The sequence below is a fragment of the Mauremys mutica genome, chromosome 1 (assembly GCF_020497125.1).
Source record: "Mauremys mutica isolate MM-2020 ecotype Southern chromosome 1, ASM2049712v1, whole genome shotgun sequence".
In the NCBI taxonomy this organism is placed as follows: Eukaryota; Metazoa; Chordata; order Testudines; family Geoemydidae; genus Mauremys; species Mauremys mutica.
Window position 1 is genome coordinate 43,806,008 of NC_059072.1, and position 20,293 is coordinate 43,826,300.

The following is a 20,293-nucleotide window of genomic DNA, read 5'->3' on the forward strand; positions in this document are numbered from 1 at the left end:
CTAGATCGCAGGCCCTGGTTTTCATGGGTGACTTTAATCACCCTGATATCTGCTGGGAGAGCAATACAGCAGTGCACAGACAATCCAGGAAGTTTCTGGAAAGTGTAGGGGACAATTTCCTGGTGCAAGTGCTGGAGGAACCAACTAGGGGAAAAGCTCTTCTTGACCTGCTGCTCACAAACAGGGAAGAAATAGTAGAGGAAGCAATAGTGGATGGGAACCTGGGAGGCAGTGGCCATGAGATGGTCGAGTTCAGGATCCTGATACAAGGAAGAAAGGAGAGCAGTAGAACAGAGACCCTGGACTTCAGAAAAGCAGACTTCGACTCCCTCAGAGAACTGATGGGCAAGGTCCCCTGGGAGAATAACATGACGGGGAAAGGAGTCGAGGAAAGCTGGCTGTATTTTAAAGAATCCTTATTGAGGTTGCAGGAACAAACCATCCCGATGTGTAGGAAGAAAAGTAAATATGGCAGGCCACCAGCTTGGCTTAACAGTGAAATCCTTGCTCGTCTTAAACACAAAAAAACAGCTTACAAGAAGTGGAATATTGGACAAATAACCAGGGAGGAGTATAAAAGTATTGCTCAGGCATGCAGGAGTGAAATTAGGAAGGCCAAATCACACTTGGAGTTGCAGCTAGCCGGAGATGTTAGGAGTAACAAGAAGGGTTTCTTAAGGTATGTTAGCAACAAGAAGAAAGTCAAGGAAAGTGTGGGCCCCTTGCTGAATGAGGGAGGGAACCTAGTGACAGAGGATGTGGAGAAAGCTAGTGTACTCAATGCTTTTTTGCAGCTGCACTCTGCAGCACGGTATGGGGAGGAGGTGACCAGCTCTCTGTGGAGAAAGAAGTAGTTAGGGACTATTTAGAAAAGCTGGACGAGCACAAGTCCATGGGGCCGGATGCACTGCATCCGAGGGTGCTAAAGGAGTTGGCCGATGAGATTGCAGAGCCATTGGCCATTATCTTTGAAAAATCATGGCGATCGGGGGAGGTCTCGGATGACTGGAAAAAAGCTAATGTAGTGCCCATCTTTAAAAAAGGGAAGAAGGAAGATCCAGGGAACTACAGGCCAGTCAGTCTCACCTCAGTCCCTGGAAAAATCATGGAACAGGTCCTCATGGAATCAATTCTGAACCACTTAAAGGAGGGGAAAGTGATCAGGAACAGTCAGCATGGATTCACCAAGGGCAAGTCATGCCTGACTAACCTAATTGCCTTCTATGATGAGATAACTGGCTCTGTGGATGAGGGGAAAGCAGTGGATGTGCTATTTCTGGACTTTAGCAAAGCTTTTGATACAGTCTCCCACAGTATTCTTGCCAGCAAGTTAAAGAAGTATGGGCTGGATGAATGGACGGTAAGGTGGATAGAAAACTGGCTAGATGGTCGGGCTCAACGGGTAATGATCAATGGTTCCATGTCTAGTTGGCAGCCGGTATCAAGTGGAGTGCCCCAAGGGTCGGTGCTGGGGCCGGTTTTGTTCAATATCTTCATTAACAATCTGGAGGATGGTATGGACTGCACCCTTAGCAAGTTTGCAGATGACACTCAACTGGGAGGAGTGGTTGATACGCTGGAGGGTAGGGATAGAATACAGAGGGACCTAGACAAATTAGAGGACTGGGCCAAAAGAAATATGATGAGGTTCAACAAGGACAAGTGCAGAGTCCTGCATTTAGGACGGAAGAATCCCATGCACTGCTATAGACTAGGGACCGAATGGCTGGGCAGCAGTTCTGCAGAAAGGGACCTAGGGGTTACGGTGGACGAAAAGTTGAATATGAGTCAACAGTGTGCCCTTGTTGCCAAGAAGGCTAATGGCATTTTGGGTTGTATAAGTAGGGGCATTTCCAGCAGATCGAGAGATGTGATCATTCCCCTCTATTCAGCACTGGTGAGGCCTCATTTGGAGTACTGTGTCCAGTTTTGGGCCCCACACTACAAGAAGGATGTGGATAAATTGGAGAGAGTCCAGCAGAGGGCAACAAAAATGATTAAGGGACTGGAGCACATGACTTACGAGGAGAGGCTGAGGCAACAGAGATTGTTTAGCCTGCAGAAGAGAAGAATGAGGGGGGATTTGATAGCTGCTTTCAACTATCTGAAAGGGGGTTCCAAAGAGGATGGATCTAGACTGTTCTCAGTGGTAGAAGATGACAGAACAAGGAGTAATGGTCTCAAGTTGCAGAGGGGGAGGTTTAGGTTGGACATTAGGAAAACCTTTTTCACTAGTAGGGTGGTGAAGCACTGGAATGGGTTACCTAGGGAGGTGGTGGAATCTCCTTCCTTAGAGGTTTTTAAGGTCAGGCTTGACAAAGCCCTGGCTGGGATGATTTAGTTGGGTTTGATCCTGCTTTGAGCAGGGGGTTGGACTAGATGACCTCCTGAGGTCCCTTCCAACCCTGAGATTCTATGATTCTATGTGCCTAAGTTTCATGATAGTGAAAGTTAAACACGTTCTTAAGTGCATTGCTGAATTGAGGCCTAATTCTGTACGGGCATAGTGCATTCAGTTACTTATCATTTATAATACAAGCGTATGATCTGTGAATGTGCAAACATACTATTTTCCAAGTCAGTCACGCTATGTAGAAGAAACTAACTGATATAAAGCAAGAATGACTGGAATGGCTAAATTCAGCCTTGGGATAAACAGTCGCTACTATGTTGACTTCCTCATGTAAATAATAGTTACTTACCGAGTAATAAAACTAGTCTAAACTTAAGAAAAGCCCTTAGGAATTTTTCTGACATGGTATTTATTACAGAGGTTGGGTCATGCTATCACTGCACTTAAAACTATATATATACACACACCAGAACATTTTAGATTTCTTTTGCTATAGCTAATGAAATTGGATCACAGCCTGTTGAGTAATTGAGAATTGTTTTTGTTTGTTTTTAAAGTACTTTTGTGCAATGGAAAGTTTCACAAGCACTTGCAAGAGATTTTTGTTCCCTTGGTCGTCCGCTATGTTGATCTCATGGAATCATCTATTGCCCAGTCCATTCATAGAGGTCTTGAACAAGAGTCCTGGCAGCCTGTCAAGTAAGTGTTTATAGAAGGTCTAACCTGCCCATATCATTATACCCAATCTGCTTTACTCCTCTATTGTCCTCTAAGTTCTATTTTTTATTGTATTCCTACATTGTTTATTTCTTCACAGGAGCATCACCAACAGTCTTCCCAATGTAGCTCTTCCGAAAGTTCCAAGTTTGCCTCTTAATCTTCCACAGATACCTAGCTTTTCTGCACCAACCTGGATGGCTTCTTTATATGATTCCACGTGTGTATTCTTCACTAATCTTCTGACTGTATGTCAGCTCTGCATGGCCTTGCTGGTGTCCTGTATAGTTATATTTGGATTGCATAGTTGGAAACAATAATTTCTCAGTTGTGAGCCAAGCATGAAATGTCAGTGCATTGTGCGTTTTTTAGTGCATAAAAATGCAGCAGAGTGTTATAGTTAATATCTCACTTAAAATCAACTTGGCAAAGGTTTGTTGTGATACAGTTAACAGTCTAAATGCCATAATTGCTGCTCTTATTCTGTTAGTAAGCAAGGGAGAAAAATTAAAATAATTGTTCTTAGACCATGTTTTCATAAACTACAATAGCTCTTCATGTTTTTGCATGAATGTGACTAATTCATTGCATGTGCAAAATGGTTCAGAAAACAATTTCAACAATTGTTTGCAATATTTCTGTTAGATTTAAATTCTTAATCTTAGAGGGAAACTGTACAGATTAGTAGGCCCAAAATTTGACCTACATTAGTTTCTTTTTGTGTTGTTGTTTTTTCACCACGCTTCTGTTTTTTAAATTGAGCCAGTAGCTCATGCCGAGTTGAGCAATCCCACAATAACATACAGAAGTTCTGTGTGTCTACCTGTTTATGGATGTGCATGCACAGTTGAGGAAAATAGTTTTGGGTAAAGAAACATGTTTCAATTACAAGTTTCCAAAAGAGAGGGTTTAATAGAAGCAACAACAGAAAATATTTTTAAATTTTGAAAACTAATCTTGACAATATCCTTAAAGCGAAAGATAATTTAATGTTTTGAAAAACAAGCTTTTTTTTTTTCTACAAGCAAATGCCAAAATCCATTATCACATGAATGTTCTCTGTTTGTGCTAAGAATTACGTAGCCAAGTGTATTGAGTGATGTGTCTCCAGACTTTTGGCATTTGTTCATTAGCTGTAATGGGATTTGTTTTTCTGGCTCCCCTAAGGAATTGTCAACCTTTTTCCTCCTCATCCTTAGTGTTTTACGCCCTTTGTTTTGACTGTAACACTACAAGTTTGCACCTGTATACTTTTGCCTTTATAAATCATTATTCCAGCTTTGAATCACAACTCAGTGGCGTTTTGCCCTTCAGAAAAAGCCCTCTTCCTACCTGCTTATTCCTATCCTTTAAAGGTTACTGTCTTAAACAGTGTCCTCCACACGTTACACTTCCTTGAGACTTAATGTTCTTAACTGTGGTCTTCTAACAATCTGCACTTACAGCACTTCCTTAAAAATGAATTTTAATTTACATCTTACATACGTGGACACTAGTTGGAGGTTTTTACACACAGATGTTTTTCCCATGGGAAAATATATAGTAGGCTCCCCAAATTACAGATATTAAGGACTGGTGGTATTATATGCAGGGCTGGTAGCACTGACTATTAGTAGGGTTGCCGAACACTTCCTATTATAAGATCCTGTCTTTAGTTGCTTATAACTTTGCCAACTTTAACTGATTGGGTTGAAATTTTCCATGCTGATTGTCTGCATCAGGCTAAATTTCTTCAGAAAATTTCAGCCAAAAGGGTTCAGCCATTCTGAGAATGGGGGAAGGGGCTGATACGTTGTTTTGCCCATGTTAAAAAAAAATTCTGATGATCTTTTCTTCGAGCAGTTGTAGCGCCTTCAGACTTTAAAGCAGGAACTTGCAATTTGGCATGGGGTGACCTTGGTGTCAGGGATGTGCCTTTTGCCATCCCCATGGAAACTCACCCAAATTTAGTCACGTTGTAAGCCTTTGCCCAGGAATCCTAATTCTGGCATTTCTTAACTTCTGATTGTTTGACTTTGCAACCTTAATAATGTCCTTTTAATGTAATGTATCTGTTTGTTTATTTATTTATAATTTTGCGTAATCTTTGTTTAAAAAAAAAAGGAGTGAGAAAGGGAGTGTTATTAAATATGTACAAGTGCCATAGGGCCAATTCTGTCATCGGCTGCACCACTGTTTAAGTATTCAAAGAGTTTATAAAGGAGTGTCCTCCAATTTGTAATATCTCCGGGTAGTTAACACAAATGACGCACAAGAGTGCTCAGCAAAGTATGAATAACATGTCAGCTCACACACCCAGTTCACAAGGGCTGCATTCAGCTAGTACAAGTGCTTGCAGGCAGTGGCTAGAGTGCCGCTTCTGCTGAAAGGAACAGTAACAAACAGCCCACCAGGCATTGTACAAGCTCACTGAGACATCTTGCTTAGCAGCTTCAGTATGCTTCCAGGGCTGGCTGCACAGCTGCCTGCGAGCCAGCCACTGTTCCTTCAACCCTTGGTGCCATTGTAAGGACATGAGTTAATTTAGAATATTCAGTTTCAAGATAAGTGACTCAGATCGTGTTTGAGAGAGAGCAAGTTACAGTAAATAATATGTTCTTCACTGTGGCCTCTGTATGTGTATTCCCACTTGTGGGGCATACCCACCTCCATCTGGTGCCATGGCACATTCTAGTAAAAGCAGTGTCTGCTGGGACATCATCTGGGGTGTGAAGTCCTTTTTGTATGCCTTTCAGAAACCAGTGATTGATGTTAGACAGGCATTCAGTGGAATTCAGATCACATTTTTTGATTAATTCCTTTATCATTATTACAAAAGCTGGCCATTTTAGACATTTTTACAGTTAATCATTTCAGTGGCTGGAGATTTTATTATACAATGAGGAGCTAAAACACATCAGAAACTATGATTTAACTGAGTTCTATTTAAATACTTTCTAAGAATGTCAAGTCATCTATCTAGTTGACCGTAGCCTTTTTGTTTTGTGAAGTGACAAGAAAGGGTTTCATATTCTAGCGTACATTGCTAACATTCAAGTCCTGGTAGTAAAGCTGTTGTTCCCAGTTCAGCAAAGCACTGAAGCACATGTTTAAGTCCATCCCTTTCAACAAAGCAGTTAAGTACTTGCCTAAATACTTAGCTGAATAAGGATGGGCTTAAGCATGTAGTTATGGTTAAGCATGTGCTTAAGTGCTTTGCTGAAGGGGGGTCATCGATATTAAAATTATTTTCCTCTCTGACTAATAATTTATGTTTACTTTTTTGAGCATTACCTTTTAAATATGCCATAAAACTTTGTATACAGGCCGTGTTAAATCACTATAGATGTTCTGCTGCTATTTCCATTGACAAGTTTTTTTTTCCTTTAATGTGTGGCTAGGAACACTAAATGTGTACTCTTCTCTATCATTACACTGTGACAAGAACATCATTACTGTGTTTTCAGTTGTTTTTGCTGGTCCTATAATTTAATGGTACATTTGGGGCATTGCATGTTAAGGTTAGGGAGATATTAAGAAAGTAAAGTGCTGTGTGTAGTAGTCAGTATTTTGCTTGATTGGTCCCATGAGAAGTTAACTCAGAGGACACCTTGGCTAGACGTGCAGAGCACTGTGAATTATCGTCAGATTCAGCTAAGGAAAACATGCTGAAAGGTTGAGAGGGTTGGGACAGTGTGTTTGGGGGAAGGGGAGGTAAAAGCTTTTAATTAACCAGAATGGGAGTTTTTCTTACAATCTACTAGTTAATTAAAACTTGTTACTCTAAATCTAATTTTTATTTCCTTTCCGTTGAATCTTTACGCTTTTACAGGTTTTGAACCTAGCTTTTACGTTAGATTTATGGCTTGTTTTGATTATGCCAATGTTCCATTTCTAAATTATTTTCTCTGTTACATATGTAACAGATGTTCCACAGTCACTGTAAACTTCACCACTGGCAGAAGCAGCAACAATCCTATGGAGTTAGGGCTACTTCTTACGCTAGCAATGACTTTGACTCTCAGTATGTGAGTCATTGTTTTGTGGCGTTTTTCCTATGTACAGAGCTCAGTCAATTCACTACATAACAATTAATTCTTTTCTCCTACACCAAGATATGCCTGGTGCAGGAAAAGGGAGGAGCCTCAAGGAGCTGGTTACAATTCCTTGAATCTTAATCTGCTCCAGCAGTATTAGATTCCAGTGTACAAATTGCAAATCCATTTAAGAATGTTCTTGACTTTAAGCAGGTATGTCCTGATTTACTGGACCAAGTGCTTTACTGGGTTAAGATCAGAGTGCAGGATCAAGTCCAAATAAAGTATATACCATTGTACAAATAATCGTAGTCTGTCAGTGTAAAATCATAATCCTCCAGAGTAATTTACTGTAATAGTTAGTAATAATCAAATGACAGATGTGTGGTTTTGGAATACACTATTTCTTTCTGTTGTCACAGCTCCTTTTATGTCAGTAGTATACAATATTAATCTATATCTTTAAGAAAAATGGTTCCGGATGTCGTTGTGCAATATATAACTAAATAATAAATAAGAGTGGTGGCTCAAAAGCATATAAAAAACAAGAAATGTTTATTACGGAGCTCCTCTCAAATTTCAAGAACCAATGGCTATTATTATAATTATTATAATTGTAAAACCTTATTTGGCTGTGTAATGAAACCAGTTTAAGTGGACACCAGGGAGTGAACGTGCATAAGAATACATTGACAATATTTGAGAGCACATGATTCCTCCTGAGTCTTAGAGGATTCCATTTAGTTTGGAGTCCTGTTAAGCAGAATTATGATTTAAAGAGAACAAAATTAAAATGCATAAAATCCCTGCAGATCGAATAGAATGAAGTGATTATCACATTTGATAAATAAATGTGCTTTACTTTCAGATAGGCACTCTCATCAAAGTCAATATACATTGAAACTTTGTATGAAAATATATTAGTGTATTTATGCACACACCCCCATCTTGTTTTTTGGTTAGTACACCTTCTTTCCATCTTTCTCATCTATACCAGTTAACTATCTTATTTTGTGGTCTAAGTTTGTATATAATGTAACGTATATAAGCGTAAAACTCACTACCAAGGGATATGGGAGATATGTGATAACCATGTCAAGTTATTTCATTAGTCTGTAAGGAAGAATCCTACCCTAGCAGGACAGTGGACTATTATTTTTCTTGTATTAAAAAACTGTTGCCACTGTGTAAGTAGGTGCTTTATGTTCAGTACAAAGGCAGGGTCTTTGTCTCGAAATGCTTGCAATCTAAACAGGCAACATACACACACAAGATGGGGATGAGGATGGAATCTAGTCAGCCCAATAGATTTTCTGTCTCTTGAGGTCTGGTTGTTCTATTTCAAGCATGTAACAGGGAAGTATAACTAAGAGTTACTGGATATCAGTAAGCAGGAACATGTAGGCAAAATACCATGAGTCTCCCTGACAGTAAAATCTACTAGACTGTGGGCTATCAATGTAAGGAACTTGGGGAAGCATCAAAACTTGGGTCATTTAAAATTGGAGAAGTCAGGGCCACTAACAAATTACTGTAGGTAACCATCCAACATTATTAGAGAGATATTGTAGGCCTGTTCCATCTCTAATTTCTTTGGCCCTTATCCTGCTCCATCCTAAGCACTCTCAACTCCCATTGACTCATTCAGTGGGAGTTGAGGGCAGTCAACCCCTTCATGATGATGGCCTTTTGTCATGAGAATATAGGAATGAAAATGGCAATACTTATAAATTAAAATGCAGAGTCAAGGCTGCTATGCTAAATTTTTATCACTTTTGCTTCTGAAGAATGTTGAAATCTGTTACTTGGAATGTTAGTGTGGATAGCATTAGGACCCCTAGTACAGCAGTTCAGGCTTCAATATTAGCACACTTGGAGGAGTTCATTCTGGCTGAATATTGTAATGGTATCACTGTAATTAGTGATGAGCAGATCTATCTATTAAAATCTATGAGTTGGTCAGGAGAGAGAGTTTTAAAATTGTGGCAACCGCAAATGACGTAGGGGCATTTTCTTCTTTTGTTCTGCTCCTGTTAAGTTTCTTGACATTAATGTGAGTTCTGTTTTTCCTTGTTTTGGAGATCTTCTGTACTACTTTCCTCGGTGGGAGTTAATCTGCATGTGTCAAGAGAGTATCTGTCTGTGTGTGGCTCTCCTACTACACTATACTTCTTCAGTACTATAGGAGGTTTACCCACCCGTGCTGTGAGAGCAAGCAAATATATGTGCAAAGTGTTCACTATCGCGAAAAAGTTCTTTCTTAAATAAAACCCCTTCTGCCAACATTTTTCCTCTCTTCTCTTGAATTTGGGTTGCTTCACTTCCCTCTCCCACCTCCATGATACAAGGGTTGAACAGATCTACTTGTTTCACCCCCGTGGGAAGTCATATTAAATCAAAAGGACAGGACTTCCACAACCACTCCAATACTCTTGGAGCAACACCCAACTGTGTTGTGGGAGCTGCATGTGGGAAGTGAACTGGAAGGAGGGGAGGACTCTACTTCTGCAAGTAATTCTGTGGGTTTTTTTCATATATCCTATAAATGTATCTTCTGTTTTTCTTAATAGCAATGGTTCAGCTACATCAGAAGATCTTTTCTGGAAACTTGATGCACTGCAGATGTTTGTTTTCGATCTGCACTGGCCAGAACCAGAATTTGCCCATCATTTAGAGCAGAGACTTAAACTTATGGCCAGTGATATGATAGAGGCCTGCGTCAAAAGGTACAGTTATATTTTGAAATTGTCTGTTAAAAGTTGTAACACATTTGGAAATGAACATCTAGGAAATGTTAATGAGAACATCTAGATGTGTGATATCCATTTAGAATGCTGCTGCAAAGATCCTACCCCATCTCTTTGACCATGTCACTCATTTCTTTGTATCTCTCACTGACTCTTCTCTATTGCATCAAACATAAGCTGCTTGCCTTCACTTTTAAGGTCCTCGGTGTCCTGTCCCCACCTTACCTATTGTCTGTCATTCACTATTGAGATGTTAAATCCCACCTCCATTCGATCCATGATACCAGCCTCTGTCACCCGCTTCTTTGATTTTCATACAAGTACCTTTATGCTTTCTCCCATATTACCTTTCATGCTTGGGAGGCGTTCCACACAAATAGCCACAAAGCCACCTCATTATCCTCCTTTAATATCCTCCTTTTCTGTGATCCCTACAGGAAGCTTGACAATGATGTGCTGAGACCACTGTCTATCACACTGACCAAATTGCCTCATTGGTTCATTGTACCCACCCCAACCCCTATCTGTCTGTATCCATCTGGTGTCTCTTGTTTCATACTTAGATTGAAAGGTCTTTGGGCCAGGGCAAGGCTTTTTTTCCTGTGGAGTTTTTTTACAGCGCCGAACACAATGGGGTCCTGATCTACGAGTGGGACTCTAAGCGTTATGATAAAACAAATAATAAATAATAGAGCTATTTTGGGAGCCTGCAAAGACCACAAATCCCATCTCCTACTTTTGACCTTGAAGCATATAGCTATTATCAGTTGGGGGCGGGGTTGTTTTTTAAAGTGAGTTTCTGGCCCTGTTCCTTTCAAAGGTAGGTTTGAACATGTAAACATCAATTAATGTAAACCAATCATTGGGATGAAAGTTTGTCACGGGGATTTTTACTGAATATTACAGGTTATTCATGACTTATCAATGATCATACATATAACCAAGACTAGCTTTGGGATTCTTGAAACCCATATTCACATATTCTTTAATTTTGGGTGTGACCCTATGCCAATTTAAAGCTGTAGGGGGCCTGTGCCCACGTGGGATACTGCTAATAGCAGTTGGTCAGCTACAGTCTCTCTCGGCTCCCTGTTGGCTACTTGAATGGCTCTTCTGGTGAATAGTTAGTGGGTCTCTAGGCTCAAGGAGAGGTGGCTACAAAGTATAAAGGGCACTATTGTTTTGTAGACTACTAAGCATAGGTCTGAGAGCAAGACCTGCATTGCAGTCTTGGTTCTGACATTGACTGTGTGGCTTTCATCAAACCATGCAACCTCTCTGCCTCAGTATCCCCATCTGTAAAATTGGGATAATACTACTAAGATATATCACCGGGGGTTATAATGACTAAATAGCCAATATTTGTAAAACACAATTATATAAGTGCTGAAATTCACTAGGATGTACACAGATCCCTCGCAGATCTGGATTGTAGTTTGAGTCTGTCCTAATAAATTATCTTGCTGACCTTCCTCTGAATTGAATCCTAAGGCTCTCATGCTACATAGTGGCAAGATCACAGTGGTCCAGTATATATGTTTATGGAAGAAAGTTGAGAAATACTTTTTGAAGGCCACACAAAAATCCTAATAAAGATGGATCTGCATATTATCAAAGTCAAGTGAGGTGCCAAATGCTGTATTGATGGCAGATTGCACTGAGATGTACACTTCAAAGTGATAGAAAAGTGCAAGTACTTTTCAAACTTGCTAAAGTATCTACAAAATATGATTTCAGGCATCTTAAAGCACAAGCATAAACTATGTAAGCATAAGCTAGATATGGTTCATACATTATATTGTTATGTGTTATATATAACTTTGATAAGTTATTATAACTGTTATCTGTTATTATAACTGTTAACTGTTATCATTTGACCAATGTCAGCTGCTTCACAAGACTTTTATGGACCCAACCAGGCCACCAGATATATATAAGAGGAGTATTGTGAACAATCCCACAGAAAATACTGTTGTATGAAAGAATTTGTCATCTGTTTATTCCAAGAAGATATATCTGGAATGCTGTCTCTAAGCAAGTTGGGCCGAGTATATTGAAAAACAAAAGCCTAATTTTATTTAAAAAATTAAAATGTCAACATTGTTTTCATTTTGATGTATTTGAAAAGGACCTATTTCTGATTTTATCAAATTTTGACATATTTTTAATATTGCTAAAAAAATCAGCTATAACATTATCAAAATGGTTGTTGACATTTTTGTTTATTGAAACCCAATTTTTCTGTAAACAAAAATTTGATAACCATTTTTCTGATGTTTTCAATAAAAAAGTTGTTTTTAAAAAAAAGCCTGAGTGTTTATGAAAAACAACATTTTTGACAAGGTAGATCAACAATTCTTCATGAAAAATTTTGCTTTCCAAAAAAGGCAATTTTTCAATTTAAAAAAAATCATTTGAAAAATATTGAACAGCTCTTAGTGCTGACCATAGTGGTTGAGATTTTAAAAGCCTAAACTGTTTCTTTACAATGGTTTGCACAAATTGGTATTTAGAATGGCAAATTAACAATCACTAGCTCATGTACCTATTTCTCACGTGTTCATTACCGATTTTTCAGACAGAAATATGGAGGTTCACATGTGAAATGAGTCCAGATTCAAATTTTGTGGCTGCAGCTTAAAACCCCCCTTTTGAAAATAAACCTTTATTATGGCCAATTTTTAAGTCTGTGTTACTGCTTTCAAAGTGATAGGAAGATTTAAAACCATATGTCTAGTCTTGTTTGACAAGAAGGAACCTGAGATTAGTGGCCTAAAAGAAAATTGTTTCACTTATCACTCCTTCTGTATCTAACTAAAAACCAACTCTTAGAAGATTTGCAGTCAAAATTCTTGGTAGAGGAGAAATCTTTTGACACTGCAAATACGTAACATGACCAGCTTCCGTAAATAAATGAATTACATCTGTGGTCTTGAAAAAATGTTCCATCACAAAATGCAGGTGGTTCAAGGTTATTGACTGCCAATGTGAAATTGTGTCTTGCTGGTTAAAGAGCATGGAACCTACAGAATGCCTAAGAACCTACTATGGGTAGAAAATACGTCAAGCTCTAGTGTCACTGGAGAAAAGTGTCATAGTGTCATAGGTCACTGTACCAGGGAAATTACTTTTACTCACTGCTGACTCCAACAAATGTCATTTGACCAATGTCAGCTGCTTCACAAGACTTTTATGGACCCAACCAGGCCACCAGATATATATAAGAGGAGTATTGTGAACAATCCCACAGAAAATACTGTTGTATGAAAGAATTTGTCATCTGTTTATTCCAAGAAGATATATCTGGAATGCTGTCTCTAAGCAAGTTGGGCCGAGTATATTTAGAACTTTAAAGAAAAGCATTTTTATAGTAAATCAGAACTGGATCAGGTAATAGTAGCGGGGCATTGCTGTCATTACAAGCTGTCTCGGTTAGGAGGCAAGCTGCCACATGATGAACCTGCTACACCTTTTGAGTTGCTTTTGGCTTCGGTGTCAGGTACGGTAGAGCTTGTTGCAGTAGGCAAATCTGGAAATGTCAAAGGCCTGATTACGAGATCTAGACTTCTTTCTTAATCAAATCAGATGGCTTCCAGGTGCATTGGCTTAATAAGATTCTCAGAAACAACTCGTATGGCTTAGTCTTTAACATGATCATTGCCATTCTTCAGTAAATTCATCTCCAGTGGGGTAGGCACATTATTCAGTAGCCCTCTATATGCCCACCATAGGGAATATTCTAATTCAGCTATGTTAAGCTTCACCTCAGCATGAGTTTCCATGTTCAAGATACCCGTAAATGGTCCCAAAACAGCAATAATATTGCAGCTGACACATGAGAAATCTTGTCACTCTCTCAAATCAAATGGAGAATCATACGAGGAAAGTTTTTTGTGGAGAGACTAACTGAAACTTGTAGGCTGATTTATATGAACTGTCTTAATGATTATAAGAATTATATTTCTCTAGTAGTATAGATGTTTGATTTAGACGTGTTTTTACATTCATATAATATAGGCCTGATTCTGATCTTTCAGTAAATTTTCTCTGATGTAACTCTATTGACTGCAGTGATGATGCTCCTGATTTACACCAGCATGAGAAGAGAGCCAGATCTTTGTGCATCGATCTTTGTTTTAATATGAAAGGAAATAATTTAACTCACTGTTTTCTTTATTAAAGATTCTTTTTTTTAATTAAAACGGTAAGAGAATTTTTTAGTCATATGCATCAGAAGTGGGATCCTAACATGATAGAGGAGCGGTTATGTTTTAATGCAGAAGATCTAAATATTTCTTTGAGCTTTATATTTTTACTCTTAAAAATTGTTCACAGATAATGGATTAGGAAGCATATTGTTAAATATTATGTTTTTGCCTACTGGTCATTATTTAGCTAAATCAAAGCAGGCCCTTGAGATTACTGTCACTGTCATGTTCTATTGAACAGATGTATATTTTACTCTACTGCTTCTAGTATTGTGTTCCTACATGCTTCCACCTGGTGCTCAGACTTAATTTTTAAATTAACACATTTAGTGTTTTGCTTTTACACATCAGTTGTCTGGAATTATGACAGACTTTCATGTTGTGAATTCATGTTTAAATAAATAGAACAAGAATTGCATTTGAACTCAAGCTGCAAAAGACAAACAAATCAATGGACTTGCGCATTCCTGCGTCTGTGTGTACGATGTTTAACGTTTTAGTCGATGCCAAAAAGCAAACTGCTAAACTCTGCATTCTGGATGGTGGGCAAGAGGTAGGTAGAATTATGTATGTTTAGATTAATCAGGGGTGTCTAGCACTGTGGACTGTCTTTACTAGATTGATTAAAATAGCTTTGATTTTTTTTTTTTAGTGAATTTTGTCTTCTGAAATGTATCACATACTTACATAAACAAAATTAAAACTATCTGAGTATCACTCAGGGTGCAAACCGCCCCCCATTATTCCATCCAAATGGACAGAGGAATGCCCATAATTTCTGTGTTCGGGGGACACCAGAGGGATTTTGCACTATCCATCCCAGAGCTTCTCCTGAGTTGCATCTGAGAACCACCCTTGCTTATGACAGTGTCTTAATAGCACAACTGAGCCAAAGCATCGGTCTTTACAGTAAACTGTTCAACTGATTAGATTTATATTTAATTGGTTCCTTTAATGCTCTGGCTGGCATTTGCACCAACATGTACACTTGAAAAATTTTAACTAGAGGAGAGAAATCATCGAGTACAATTATTAACCTTTAACCTTTGCTCTTCCAGAACCTGTGTAGAGGCCACTGTTTGGGTGCTGTACAAATGGGGCTGTAGAGAGAGACTCTACAGTGGGGCAATGGCCCATGCTTTTTGAGTGAATATTTATCCATACTTGGCTACTGCCCCATCTTCCATTTGAATACAGAATACTCCCACTCCTGTCAGGAATATTCTGTGCAGTGGTGAGGGAATGATAGTGGTCTCTAGGTAATCCAGAATACTGATGCACAACTAATATTGCTTTTGCAATGTTGATGTACATGTGTGGTGGTGGTGGTGATGTAGTTTTGTTTGTTTGGGTTTTGGTGGGGGAGGGAAACCAGTTGTCAGAATTTGACACCAAGAATTATTCCTGCCTTGTGCAGAAATATATTTATCACACCATTGATACAGGCAGTTTTATTTTTATTTTATTCAGCCATATCATTTCTGTTGATTGCCCTTTTGTGTTGTCTTGGTGGATGTGCTCCTCATTTCCTTAGCTCATCTATTTAAGTTAGCATTTTAGCCATAATTAATTTTCCATTTTCCTGTTCTTCCTCCTCATCTGCTTTTTCTACTTTGATTTTCCATGATTTGATCCAGTTTGCTGGTCAGTGGGTAAGTGCCTTTCATTTTAGAAACTACTTGTTCTTTGTGAATTGTCTATGTTCATTGCTTGTTATAAACTACCTATTGCTGCTCCTGCTCATTCAACAACATGGAGCAGAGGGATTTTCCTCTGCTGTTTGAACTTGCTAGGCAGTGATCACTCACCAGATGCCAAATTTCTTCTCACCCCATCCAGCTGAAATCGCTGTTCAGGCTGGTTCCAGAAATTTCTTCTGTTTGTCTTCTGCCCCGCTCCAGGCAGATGCCTTCAGAGCCTCCTGGAGCAGAACACACAAAAATGTGCAGGAAGTACTCTGAGCATGGCTATGCAGTTATACTATGACTTGTTCTTGGTGCCACAGTTGTGATGTCTCTCTCGTGCCCTTTCAAGACTGACTGAGTCGGACAGCTTTGGAATCTCCCTCGCCTCAATGCAGAGAGCATGTCAAACCAAGACCAATAGCATCAGAGCCAATCCAAGAGACTTCAGCCCCTCTTCACCTCATCCCATAGTAGTGAGTCCACCTCTACCCCTACTTGTTGTTCAGACAATGTCCTGAAAATAGGCCTCCCACCTTCTTCTCAGGGAAGGCAGCACTTTCATGAAGGCCTTTCACACAGAAGATAAACAGTCCCACTCTCTCCATCCATTCCATTCCACTTCCCTTCTCATGCACTGCCAGCCAGATACCCTCACAGCCATCAGAGCTCCAGTCCTTGCGAAAGGGCTCTTCAGAAATCTTCCTGTGCTGCTGCCATGTGGCACTGCAGTCTCCAGAGCTCCAGCCTCCCTTCATCATCCTCTCTCAGCAGCAGAGTAGGGAACTGTCTCAGGTTCTTACTCTGAAAGCACGAGACTTCCTTGAAGAAAAGATACAAAACAACTCTTCAAGTTTTCAGCATGACCCAGAATACCTCATGCTTCTTTGGCATCCTTTCTTTGAATTCAGGATGTATGCAAGAGCCTGGCATCTCAATGCATCTGCATGGAAAGTTAAAAATTAATCTTAATCTTGCCACCAAGGAAAACAAAAAAGTTCCTACATTTTGCCACAAGTTCAAGGCATCATCACATATCATGGATGCTTTCTCAATAAGGGCTTTTTAATATCAATTTATCTAATTTCTCCCTTTCCCAAGGGTCCTTTGAAATATAGGAAAGTATGTGTCCTCCTTAATACTCATATCCCCACCCTAGTGTCTAAGGTCTTGGTACTGTTCTCCTCAACCTTCAAATGACCCTTTACCTTGTCCTGTGTTTTCTTACTTCCTTCTAAGGCAAGGTCTTTCATCAGAGTCTGTAAAAGCATTTTTGTAAGGCCACTCTCAAGGTAATCAGAGAGGAGGTGGGGGAATTAAATTCATCCCTTACCAACCTTTTTGTTACGGTACTGTCTCACCTGAAACAAAAATTTGACCATGTAGTTCCTCTGTCTGGAGTGTAAATTAGATTCTAATTCTCTCTTTTTCTCCCTTTCAAACATGTGACCATAGTTCTTTTAGATTTCCTCTCATTCTGATTACATCAGTCAGACAAGTTAGAGACACCACGGCCCTTTCCTATAATGAGTCTTTTCAGATTTGTCATAAAAATGAAGCTGGCCTCAGAATTGTCTCAAGAAGTCTCCAGTTCAGGAAATTCTCACCATGTAAGTCAAGAAATGCATGCCCTGGCTTTTGTCTATTTGCTCAAACTCACAAGGAGAAGTTTGGCATGGTTTGGATGTGGCCTGAACCATTCTGTTCTGGTTAAATAGAGCTCATCCATTCAGACAGTCAGATGCCTTCTTCATGGGTGGCCAAGTTTCCTAGAAAGGGTTTGTGTGATGTCATACCCAGGTGGTTAAAATCTTGTATATTTTCCACATATCAGTCAACAGTGCAAGTTCCTCCAACAGCACCCCCAGTCCATTCTGCTGTGGATATAGCCATCTCATGGGTTGAAAGGAAAAGGATTAGAACAAGACAGCTGTGTTTCCTAGCAGTTTTTACCACTTTTCTAGGAGCTTCAAGCTTGACTTGTCAACTTCATCAGATGCCACTTTGGGCTGTTGGATGCTGAATGCTATCACTTCTCTGTCCTTCTGAACTGAGGTTCAATGGGTGCTACTCCTAAGAGTCCGTGTCTTCAGCCTCTCAAATGATTGGGCGCCTAAAGAGACATTTTTTTCTGTAACAAAACACTTGAGAATCTGAGGCCAGATGTGAAAAATCCACACCCCTGAGCGACATAGTTATACCGACCTAACCTCCTGTGTAGACAGCACTATATCAACAGGAGAACTTCTCCTGCCAACCTGGCTACCACCTCTTGTGGAGGTGGATAAACTACGCTGATGGGAGATGCTCTCCCATAAGCATAGTAGTGCCTTCACTAAAGCGCTACAGCAGCACAGTTGCCCCACTAAAGTACTGTACATGAAGCCAAGCCCTGAAGCTTTTTCAGCTTTTAATAGTTTTTGTTATTGAAGTTAATTGGGTTTAAACCTATTTTCAAACATTGTAACTTACATTCTGTAGGACTTTCAGCGTTATCTAGTAACATTTTTTATTTTGAGAATGATAAACAGCTACAGAAGAATCAAGCGGAAGAAACTGCTGGGACCAAGGCAGCTGGAGGAGAGCTGCAGCTGGGCAGGGAGAAACAAACAGACTTGGGTTGGTCACTGTGTAGCTTAGTTCGAACAGCAGAGGAAATGCCATTGAACTAGGTTGTTGAATGCTTCACAGAAAATTATATACTCTCATTACCCTGTCATGCTTGTAAAGGAAAGAAGGCAGGCATTATTCTTTAACTATTCCTTAACCTGGGAAAACTGAATAGTGGCATGTATTGAGGCTAATGCTTCTTAATATATTTATTAATGGTGGACAGCAAGTTGGTGAACTTTGTCAATGACTCCAAGGTAATTTTGATTAATAAATCCAAAAAGGATTCTGATCAACTCCAGAAGGATTAAAACACTTCATGTGGTTTGGCAGTAAAAGACCAGAGGAAATGTAATATAAATACACACTGGCAATAGTAGTTTAAATTCATAAATTGGTGGGATATTGATTTCCAAGACGCCTCCAAGGAAAAAGACTTGGGATTCACCAGTGATAACAGTAAAAATATTAGTCCAATGTGCTGCAGCAGTTTAATAAAAAACAAATAGGATACTTAAGTGCACATAAATGGAACAAAAAATAATAAAGATTATACTATAAATATTGAACAAGGGTGTGGTTAGGTGTAACTTCAGAATGTAAACTCATCACCACAGGAATTGGGAGAGAATTCCTCTCTTTACCAAATGCAATAATGCACAGGTGGCCAAGTGCAGTATAAGTATTTTTTAGGGCTGTCAATTAATCACAGTTAACTCATGTGATAAAAAAAAATCATGATTTAAAAAATGAATCACAATTAATGCCACTGTTAAACAATAGAATACCAATTTAAATTTATTAAATATTTTGGGATGTTTTTCTGCATTTTCAAATATATTTATTTCTATTACAACCCACAATACAAAGTTTACAGTGCTCACTTGATATTATTATTATTTTTATTACCAATATTTGCACTGTAAAAATGATAAACAAAGAAACAGTATTTTTTCAATTCACGTCATACAAGTACTGTAGTGCAATCTCTTTATCGTGAAAGTGTAACTTACAAATGTAGATTTTTTTTGTTACATAACTGCACTCAAAAACAAAACAATGTAAAACTTTAGAACATACTTCCATGCTGAAGATGCTCATTAAAAAAAAGTGTTAATTAAATTTGTGACTTAACTCCTTGGGGGATAATTGTATGTCTCCTATTCTGTTTTACCCACATTCTGCCATATATTTCATGTTATAGCAGTCTCGGATGATGACCCAACACATGTTGTTCATTTTAAGTACACTTTCACCGCAGATTTGACAAAACGCAAAGAAAGTACCAAGGTGAGATTTCTAAAAATAGCTGCAGCACTCAACCCAAGGTTTAAGAATCTGAAGTGCTATCCAGAATCTGAGGGGGACAAGGTGGGGAACATGCTTTCAGAATCTTAAAAGAGGAACACTCCAATGCAGAAACTACAGAATCTGAACCACCAAAAAAGAAATCAACCTTTTGTTGGTGGCATCCAACTCAGATAATGAAAATGAACATGTGTCGGTCTGCTCTGCTTTGGATCATTATTGAGCAGAACTTGTCATCAGCATTGATGCATGTCCTGTGGAATGATGATTGAAGCATGAAGGGACATATGAATCTTCAGCGCATCTGGCACGTAAATGTCTTGCGATGCCAGCTACAACAGTGCCATGTGAATGCCTTTTCTCACTTTCAGGTGACATTGTAAACAAGAAGCAGGCAGCATTATCTCCTGCAAATTGTAACCAAACTTGTTTGTCTGAGCGATTGGCTGAACAAGAAGTAGGACTGAGTCAACTTGTAGGCTCTAAAGTTTTACATTGTTTTATTTTTGAATGCAGTTATTTTTGTACATAATTCTACATTTCTAAGTTCAACTGTCATGATAAAGAGATTACACTACAGTACTTGTATTAGGCGAATTGAAAAATACTATTTCTTTTGTTTTTTACAGTGCAAATATTTGTAATAAAAATA

The 20,293-nt window shown here is 39.0% G+C and overlaps 1 protein-coding gene across 13 annotated transcripts in view; it reads left to right on the forward strand.

The window, feature by feature from the left end:
• The window catches only part of CADPS2 (calcium dependent secretion activator 2), a 548,645-nt gene that overhangs the window by 461,729 nt on the left and 66,623 nt on the right, over positions 1-20,293 (forward strand). For 4 of the 13 annotated variants that reach the window (XM_045031264.1, XM_045031271.1, XM_045031279.1 and 1 more), the window contains 5 exons: positions 2,911-3,052; positions 3,171-3,290; positions 9,657-9,812; positions 14,447-14,594; positions 15,679-15,693. In XM_045031264.1, the coding sequence (XP_044887199.1) occupies positions 2,911-3,052; positions 3,171-3,290; positions 9,657-9,812; positions 14,447-14,594; positions 15,679-15,693 (581 nt within the window). The remainder of the gene's footprint in view (positions 1-2,910; positions 3,053-3,170; positions 3,291-9,656; positions 9,813-14,446; positions 14,595-15,678; positions 15,694-20,293) is intronic. The other 9 variants (XM_045031306.1, XM_045031289.1, XM_045031314.1 and 6 more) reach the window with 3 other exon arrangements.